Source organism: Colobus angolensis, unplaced genomic scaffold (genome assembly GCF_000951035.1).
Source record: "Colobus angolensis palliatus isolate OR3802 unplaced genomic scaffold, Cang.pa_1.0 Scaffold12, whole genome shotgun sequence".
Lineage (NCBI taxonomy): Eukaryota > Metazoa > Chordata > Mammalia > Primates > Cercopithecidae > Colobus > Colobus angolensis.
In genome coordinates this window covers 1448647-1458219 of record NW_012113141.1, presented here as the reverse complement: position 1 = coordinate 1458219, position 9573 = coordinate 1448647, and the positions used below count along the sequence as shown (strand labels likewise).

At 42.9% G+C, this 9573-nt stretch overlaps 1 protein-coding gene across 1 annotated transcript in view; it reads left to right on the top strand.

Annotated features, from left to right (window-relative positions):
• The window catches only part of SLC25A16 (solute carrier family 25 (mitochondrial carrier), member 16), a 40157-nt gene that overhangs the window by 9315 nt on the left and 21269 nt on the right, over positions 1-9573 (top strand). The window contains exons 2-3 of the mRNA XM_011929419.1: positions 828-920; positions 7780-7856. Coding sequence (XP_011784809.1) covers positions 828-920; positions 7780-7856 — 170 coding nt within the window. The remainder of the gene's footprint in view (positions 1-827; positions 921-7779; positions 7857-9573) is intronic.

Here is a 9573-nt window from a genome sequence, read left to right as displayed (position 1 = left end):
AAAAAAAAAAAAAAAAAGAGATGAGGTCTCACTGTGTTTCCCAGGCTGGTCTCAAACTCCTAGTCTCAAGTAATTTTTCCACCTCGACCTCCCAAAGTGCTGGGATTACAGGTGTGAGCTACTGTGCCTGGCCTATTTTTCACCTTTTTATAAGAGGAACCACCCATTTTATCAAGTCATTACTAGATGTACAATATTGTAGAGAAGTCTATATAGTTGATTTAGAAGCATGCCAAGCTCGAGGGGCTGGCCTGGACTCTGACCTATGCTAAAGCCCATGTATGCACTTTATTCTACTTTCATCTATACTTTTTCCCAGTGGCACATGGTAGAGTCGAAATACGTATTTGCTGAATGTATAAATGAATGACTAATTTTATGGGTAAAAGTTGGTTGTTTCAATGAAAAAATGATCCAGAAGAAGAGGAGGTTACTTCAAACAGAACCTGGCAATCGGATCAATACCTTCAAGTGTCTGTCTCCATAAAAATCTTCCAGAAGAAGAGGAGGTTACTTCAAACAGGACCTGGCAGTTGGATAAATACCTTCAAGTGTCTGTCTCCATAATCACATTTTAGCAAGATTCCCAGTGTTCCTCAGGTATTAGATGCTGATTTACACAATAAAACTTACTAAAGTAGTGTAATCATGCTCACTTATTAAGTTTCAGGGAATGGGGACCAGTCATCTGCATGTCCATGCTCTAGGCAGATTTACTCATGGAGACTAAATTAGAGATCAGAGGGTTTGCTGGCTGAACAACTCATGATTTCTATCTGGAAATAAATGGTACGCAATTTCTTCCTGACCTTTTGAAAAATTTTTAGGTATTGCTGGATGCTGTGCCAAAACAACAGTTGCTCCATTGGATCGAGTAAAGGTTTTATTACAAGCTCACAATCGCCATTACAAGCATTTTGGTGAGTTAATAGATGCTAAAGATAAAAATGAATGAAAATATTGTGGAAAGTGGGCAAAAAAGGGAATTTAAGTTTGGGGATGCAAAAAGTAAAGTAGAGTTTCCTCTTTAAAGACTTTTCCCCCATTTAATTAGGAATAAATAGTAACTTCTTTTAAAAAGCAAAATTTATTCAAAGACCTGTGCTAACATTCTTAAATATCTGCTAGCTATGATAAAAAAAATCAATGTACTTTATATTCTTAGCTCCCACAATTTAGCGTAAATATTTGCCCTGGCATGCTTATTCTGCTCCAAGCAAGCATTAGGTCATAGCCTGTTCCTCTTCCTTATTTCAAGGTGTTTTGCAAGCATTGGTCACAGCCTGTTCCTCTTCCTTATTTAAAGGTGTTTTTTGACCTTTCACAGGATTCCACACGTTAATTTCTCCTTCCTTTGTTCTCCTCTGCCTTTGCCTCTTTTAAAGAGTTCTAAATTGCTAGCCAATCGGGACAAATACAGGATGTGAGGTCCCATTCTAGCCAATGGAAACCAGACACAACAGTAGGGTGGACAAGTCAGGTTATAAATGACCCTGTTTCTCCTTTGTTCGGTGTACTCTCATGGCAAAACTGCTGGCGAGTGTACCCTTTCTGCGAAAAATAAAAATGACCTTGCTAAGTACATTAAATATATGTTCAAGTACTGTTTCTTTACGGCACCAGGAAACAAGCATTTCAAACGGGCAAATTTGCTCTTTGTTTTTTCTCTGTAGATTCAGGAACCTGAAAGGGGTCAAATAAAAAAAAAAAAGGAAAGGGGGCAAATTTTCCAAAGAATATTTTTCTTATCCATTATAATCCTTTCATTTGCAGTAGTGGTTATATATATTATCATTTTAGGATGCTGATATTTTCCTAGCCAAAATCTTGGAATACTTGAAGTAAATGTTATGTGTTTATTGGGATTAATTAGTCACATTGTTCGCAGGCATACGTAACAACTCAGTCTGATTTTTTATTATTTATTTATTTATTTATTTTTTGAGACAGAGTTTTGCTCTTGTTGCCCAGGCTGGAGTGCAATGGTGTGACCTCGGCTCACTGCAACCTCTGCCTCCCAGGTTCAAGCGATTCTCCTGCCTCAGCCTCCCTACTAGCTGGGATTATAGGCATGTGCCACCATGCCTGGCTAATTTTGTATTTTCAGTAGAGACAGGGTTTCTTCATGTTGGTCAGGCTGGTCTCTTAACTCCTGACCTCAGGTGATCTGCCTGCCTTGGCCTCCCAAAGTACTGGGATTACAGGCGTGACCCACTGCGCCTGGCTTCAGTCCGATTTTTTAAATGCAATAAGAGATGGGAGATGAGATTTAAAAATGTAAAACTGAAATAATTATTCCCTTTTAACACTTAATTAAAAAAAGCATTCTAGAAATCTTTGTGCAAGAAGAATCCAGTGCTTGCTTTTTTTTTCTTCTTCTTCTTCTTCTTGTTTTTTTGGAGATGGAGTTTCGCTCTTGTGGCCCAGGCTAGAGTGCAATGGCACCATCTTGGCTCACCACAACCTCCACCTCCTGGGTTGAAGTGCTTCTCCTGCCTCAGCCTCCCAAGTAGCTGGGATTACAGGCATGTACCACCATGCCCAGATAGTTTTTGTATTTTTAGTAGAGGCAGGGTTTCTCTATGTTGGTCAGACTGATCTCGAACTCCCAACCTCAGGTGATCTGCCTGCCTCGGCCTCCCAAAGTGCTGGGATTACAGGTGTGAGCCACCATGCCCGGCCGCTTGCTTTGTTAAAAATAAAAAAATGAAGACTTTAGGCCGGGCTCAGTGGCTCACGCCTGTAATCCCAGCACTTTGGGAAGCTGAGGCAGGAGGATCACTTGAGGTCAGGAGTTCGAGATCAGCTTGGCCAACATGGTGAAACCCTGTCTCTACTTAAAATACGGAAATTAGCCGGGCATGGTGGCAGGCACCTGTAATCCTAGTTACTCGGGAGACTGAGGCAGGAGAATTGCTTGAATTCGGGAGGTGGAGGTTGCAGTGAGCCGAGATTGAGCCATTGCACTCCAGCCTGGGGGACAAGAGCGAGACTTCATCTGAAGAAAAAAAAAAAAAAATCAAGACCTTAGTTGTTCCTTTAAAACCAGCCATTCGATTAACATGGACACTTTAATAACTTGTCATTGGTGAGAATAAGAATTGTTTAGTCTTTTGGAGGGCATTTTGGCAATATTCATAAAAGTCTCAAAAAGTACCTATTCTTTGACCTTGCGGTTCCAGTTTTAGGAGATTATTCTAAGGAAGTAGACAGAAATGTGGTCAGTAATCATATGCAAGGATCAAAACATTATTATTATTATTATTATTTTGAGATGGAGTTTCAGTCTGTCACCCAGGCTGGAGTGCAGTGGTGTGATCTCTGCTCACTGCAACCTCTGCCTCCCCGGTTCAAGCGATTCTCCTGCCTCAGCCTCCTAAGTGGCTGGGACTACAGGTGTGTGCCACCATGCCCGGCTAACTTTTGTACTTTTTAGTAGGTACGGGGTTTCACCATATTGGCCAGGCTGGTCCAGAACTCGTGACCTTGTGATCTGCCCATCTCAACCTCTCAAAGTGCTGGGATTACAGGTGTAAGCCACCGCACCCAGCTTATTATTATTACTATTTTTTGAGACAAATTCTTGCTCTGTTGCCCAGAGGCTGGAGTACTGTGGCATGATCTTGGCTCACTGAAACCTCCTTCTCCAGGGTTCAAGCCATTCTCATGCCTCAGCCTCACGAGTAGCTGGGATTACAGGTACCCGCCACCATGACTGGCTAATTTTTGTATTTTCAGTAGAGACAGGGTTTCGCCATGTTGGCTGGCCTCGAACTCCTAACCTCAAATAATCTGCCTGTCTTGGCCTCCCAAAGTATTGTGGCCTCCCAAAGTATTGAAATTATAGGCATACGCCACTGCTCCCGGCCAAAACATTATTTGTGTTAGTTTTTTTCTTTCTTTCTGAGATGGAGTCTTGTTCTGTTGCCCAGGCTGGCTCAGTCTCCACTCACTGCAACCTCTGCCTCCTGGGTTCAAGCTATTCTCCTGCCTCAGCCTCCTGACTAGCTGGGATTACAGGTGTGTGCCACCATGTCCGGTTAATTTTTGTATTTTTACTGGAGATGGGATTTCACTGTGTTTACCAGGCTGGTCTCGAATTCCCAACCTCAGGTGATCTGCCCGCCTTGTCCTCCCTAAGTACTGGGATTAAAGGTGTGAGTCACCACGCGTGGCCACTGTGCTTGATTTTTATAATATCATTTTATAGAAAGATGTTTAACAGGGTGAATAACAATCAGTTATTTTTCCAACTGCATTTTAAAAGTGTCATTCTTACAGTCCTGAATGGATGTTTATGCAGTATATTAATTGTAACTCATTTTCTTGTCAATATTTTTTCTTTTCCTTTTTTCTCTCTCTCTTTTTTTTTTTTCTTTTTTTGAGATAGTCTTACTCTATTGCCCAGGCTGGAGTGCAGTGGGGCGATCTCAGCTCATGGTATCTTCTGCCTCCTGGGTTCAAGCAATTCTCCTGTGTCAGCCTCCTATGTATCTGGGATTACAGGCATGCACCACTGCGCCCAGCTAATTTTTGTATTTTTGGTAAAGACAGGGTTTCATTGTGTTGGCGATTCTCCTGCCTCAGCCTCCCAAGTAGCCAGGATTACAGGTGTGTGCCACCATGCCCAGCTAATTTTTGTATTTTTGGTAAAGACAGGGTTTCATTGTGTTGGCGATTCTCCTGCCTCAGCCTCCCAAGTAGCCAGGATTACAGGTGTGTGCCACCATGCCCAGCTAATTTTTGTATTTTTGGTAAAGACAGGGTTTCATTATATTTGGCCAGGCTGGTTTCTTATTTTTTATTAAAAAAAAAAAAAATAGAGAGTAGGTCTCACTTGTTCCCCAGGCTGGTCTGTAACTCATGACTTCAAGTGATCCTCCTGCCTTGGCCTCCCAAAGTGCTAGGATTACTGCGTGGGACCTTACCGCCCAGCCAAAAAAATTTTTTTTTTTGAGACGGAGTCTCGCTCTTGTTGCCTAGGCTGGAGTGCAATGGCGTGATCTCAGCTCGCTATAAACTCCGCCTCCCAGGTTCAAGCAATTCTCCTGCCTCGGCCTCCCGAATAGCTGGGATTACAGGCACCCGCCACCATGCCCAGCTAATTTTTTGTATAGTTAGTAGAGATGGGGCTTCACTATGTTGGTCAGGCTGGTCTCAAACTCCTGACCTCAGTCGATCCACCTGCCTCGGCCTCCCAAAGTGCTGGGATTACAGGCATGAGTCACCACTTCCAGTCCCAGCTGACATTTTTAATACTGAGGAAGTCTGTACTTTGAAATAGGAAAATTGCAACTATCTTCGTATCCAGGAGTGAATTATCATTTATCTTTAATTTAGTTTTTATTAGACTTATTTATGTATTTATATATGTATGTATGTATTTATTTGCGACAGGGTGTCTTAAATTTTTTGTAGAGACAAGGTCTCTCTATATTGCCAAGGCTGGTCTCAAACTTCTGGGCTCAAGCTGTTTGACCCACCTGCCTTGGCCTCCCAAAGTGCTTTGATTACTGGCATGAGCCACTGTGCCCTGCCTCTGCAATGAATTCTTCCTCACACAGTTTATTGCTCATGTATACAAAGAATCAAAATTAAATATGTGTAAGCCTAGCCAATACGGTGAAACCCCCTCTCTACTAAAAATACAAAAATTGTCCAGGCATGATGGCACAGACCTGTAATTCCAGCTACTGAGGAGGTTGAGGCAGGAGAATTGCTTGAACCCAGGAGGTAGAGGTTGCAGTGAGCCAAGATTGTGCCACTGTACTCCAGCCTGGGCGATAGAGTGAGACCCATCATAAAAAAAAAAAAAATTAAATGCGTGTGGTTGCATGTGCCTGTAGTCCCAGTACTCTTGGGAGGCTAAGGTGGGAGGCTTGCCTGATCCTAAGCATTTGAGGCTGCAGTGAGCTGTGATTGTGCCACTGCACTCCAGCCTGGGCAACAGAGTGAGACTCTGTCTCCAAAAATGAAAGAAAGAATTAGACCTGTGAACTTGTTGAGAGATTATAAAAAACTGTCTAAATTGAGGATAAAATGGAGAAGAATGATATTACCCAGTGTCTTGGAGTGTTTTACAATGACCCTGCGTATCACTGAACAGGATTCTTTTTTTTTTTTTTTTTTTTTTTTAGACGGAGTCTCGCTCTGTCGCCCGGGCTGGAGTGCACTGGCCAGATCTCAGCTCACTGCAAGCTCCGCCTCCCGGGTTTACGCCATTCTCCTGCCTCAGCCTCCCGAGTAGCTGGGACTACAGACGCCCACCACCTCGCCCGGCTAGCTTTTTGTATTTTTTAGTAGAGACGGGGTTTCACCATGTTAGCCAGGATGGTCTCGATCTCCTGACCTCGTGATCCGCCCATCTCGGCCTTCCAAAGTGCTGGGATTACAGGCTTGAGCCACCGCGCCCGGCCTGAATAGGATTCTTTTATTCCTTTAACCTCCTCCCTGTGCTGATGTGTGTTGTTTTGTTTCCTGATTTGCAGTCATTAGGTTACATATTCATATTAGATTTCACGCTCTATAGGGATGCATGCTGTGGGTTACAGTGTACCTTGGTTACAGTATACCCTACAAAGCGTGTAAAATTTGGATTGAATTCCTGGAGTGCAACAGTGAACTATTGTAGTAGTCTTTGGAATGTCCTCTATTTTTAATATATACAAGCCCCCTCAAAAAAAATAAATCTGTTTTGGTGGCTTTTAATTTAATTTAATTTTTCTTTTTTGAAATGGAGTTTCACTCTTGTTGCCCAGGCTGGAGTTCGATGACATAATCTTGGCTCACTGCGACCTCTGCCTCCCAGGTTCAAGGCCAGATTCTCCTGCCTCAGTCTCCCAAGTAGCTCAAATTACAAGTGCCTGCCACCAAGCCCTAGTATGTTTTGTACAGATGGGGTTTCACTATGTTGACCAGGCTGGTCTCAACTTCCTGACCTCATGATCTGCCCGCTTCGGTCTCCCAGAGTACTGGGATTACAGGAGTAAGCCACTGCACCCAACCTTAATTTTTTTTTTAAAGCTTTTAAGCATTTTATTCCAGGTACCTCTCCACTTTTTGTAGGTAGAAGATAGTTTTTTAAAATTTTGCTTTTTTTCAAAAATTTTTTTCATGTGTTTATTTATTTTGAGATGGAGTCTTGCTCTGTCGCCCAGGCTGGAGTGCAGTGGCATGATCTCGGCTTACTGCAACCTCTGCCTCCCAGATTCAAGCAATTCTCCTGCCTCAGCCTCTCGAGTAGCTAGTGCCTCAGCCTCTCGAGTAGCTAGGACTACAGGCACATGCCACCACGCCTGGCTGATCTTTTGTGTTTTTAGTAGACATGGAGTTTCACCATGTTAGCCAGGATGGTCTTGATCTCCTGACCTGGTGATCTGCCCGCTTCGGCCTCCCAAAGTGCTGGAATTACAGGCGTGAGCCATTGCGCCCTATCCATTTTTTTATTTTTTGAGACGTAGTTTCACTCTTGTCACCCAGGCTGGAGTGCAACGGTGCGATCTTGGCTCACTGTAACCTTGGCCTTCCAGGTTCAAGCAATTCTCCTGCCTCAGCCTCCCGAGTAGCTGGGAGTACAGGTGCTCACCACCACACCTGGCTAATTTTTGTGTGTGTGTATTTTTAGTAGAGACAGGGTTTCATCATGTTGGCCAGACTGGTCTCGAACTCCTGACCTCAGATGATTCACCCACTTTGGCCTCCCAAAGTGCTGGGATTATAGGCGTGAGCCACTGCACCCAGCCCCTAAAATTTTGCTTTTTTAAACATGATTTTTCACAGATGATAAAGATATGTTATCGGACAAAACTATTACTTCTACTCCAACTTCTTATAAAAAGTGTGACATTACTTCCAAGGCATCAAAGACATGTTTTTATTTTATATGTCTTTTATTTATGTATTTATTATTTTTTGAGATGGAGTCTTGCTCTGTTACCCAGGCTAGAGAGCAGTAGCGCGATCTTGGCTCACTGCAACCTCTGCCTCCTGGTTTCAACCTTAGCCTCCCAAGTAGCTGGGATTACAGGTGCGTGCCACCATGATGGGCTAATTTTTGTATTTTTAGTAGAGATGAGGCTTCACCATGTTGGTCAGGCTGGTCTCATGGTGGCGCTTGCCTTTAGTCCCAGCAATTCAGGAGGCTGAGGCAGGAAGATTGCTTGGGCCCAGGAGGTAGAGGCTGCTGTGAGCTGTGATCACACCACTGCACTCCAGCCTGGGTGACAGAATAAGACCATGTCTCAAAAAAAAAAAAAAAAAAAACTGTATTTAAAAAAAGACAAAGGCCAGGTGCGGTGGCTCACGCCTGTAATCCCAGCACTTTGGGAGGCTGAGTCAGGCTGGTTGGTGTCAAATTCCTGGGCCCCAAGCGATCCTCCCACCTTGGCCCCACAAAGTGCTCAGACTATTGGCATGAGCCTCTGTGCCTGGTTGTACTTCTTATTTTAAGTTAAAATTATTTTCCTCAAATTATAAGGAAGGAGTATATTTAAAATTTCTCCTTATCCCAATTTGTTTTGTTTTTTTGAGACAGAGTTTCACTGGTTGCCCAGGCTGGAGTGCAGTGTCACGATCTTGGCTCACTGCAACCTCTGCCTCCCAGGTTCAAAAAGTTCTCCTGCTTCAGACTCCCTAGTAGCTGGGATTACAGGCACCCGCCACCACTTCCAGCTAATTTTTGTATTTTTAGTAGAGACAGAGTTTCATCATGTAGGTCAGGCTGCCTCAGCCTCCTGAGTACCTGGGATTACAGGCGCACGACACCATGCCTGCCTAATTTTTGTATTTTTAGTAGAGACGAGGTTTCACCATATTGCCCAGGCTGGTCTCAAACTTCTGCCCTCGGGTGATCCACCTGCCTTGTCCTCTCAAAGTGCTGGGATTACAGGCATGAGCCACCACGCAACGCTAGGATTCTTCTTAACAGAATGTTAGTCCATTTAGATATCTGTTTATTGTGAGATACTTTTGGGATATATCTTTTGGATGTTAATAAGTACCTACAATTTTAATTACTGAGAAGGACTGAAAAGGTTATTTGCAGTCTAAAATTTGAAATGAGCCTGGTGATTTACTTTCATATTTGATCAAAAGTTTGCTTGAAAAATTTGAAAGGGAACCTGAATTTAAATTGTTGAATAATGGAAGTAGTCATGTGTTTTTGAGAAGTCTGTATACTGCTTGTAGGATTAGTGACTGATGTTAATAAAGTAATAAAGTTATCACTATATATAGATGCATCTATATCTATATTTTTTACTTGTCAGTTAGAAAGCTCAGAATATCAATGTATATAGATTACAACTCAGCCCTTTGTTTATCATTATTCCTAAAGTGTCCTAATAGTGAAAATTTGCCCCCACACTTAAAGAGTATTAATAGGTAGTCTTTTTATTTGCTTCTTTTATTTAAAAGTCTCTTTATGTAAACAAACAAAGCACATGTATCTGGGTAGGCCTCTGAAACCTGCCTTCATTCTTCCAGATAAGAGTAGATCATCTTCAGGGCCAGGTGTGGTGGGTCACGCCTATAATCCCAGCACTTTGGGAGACTGAGACGGGTGGATCACGAGGT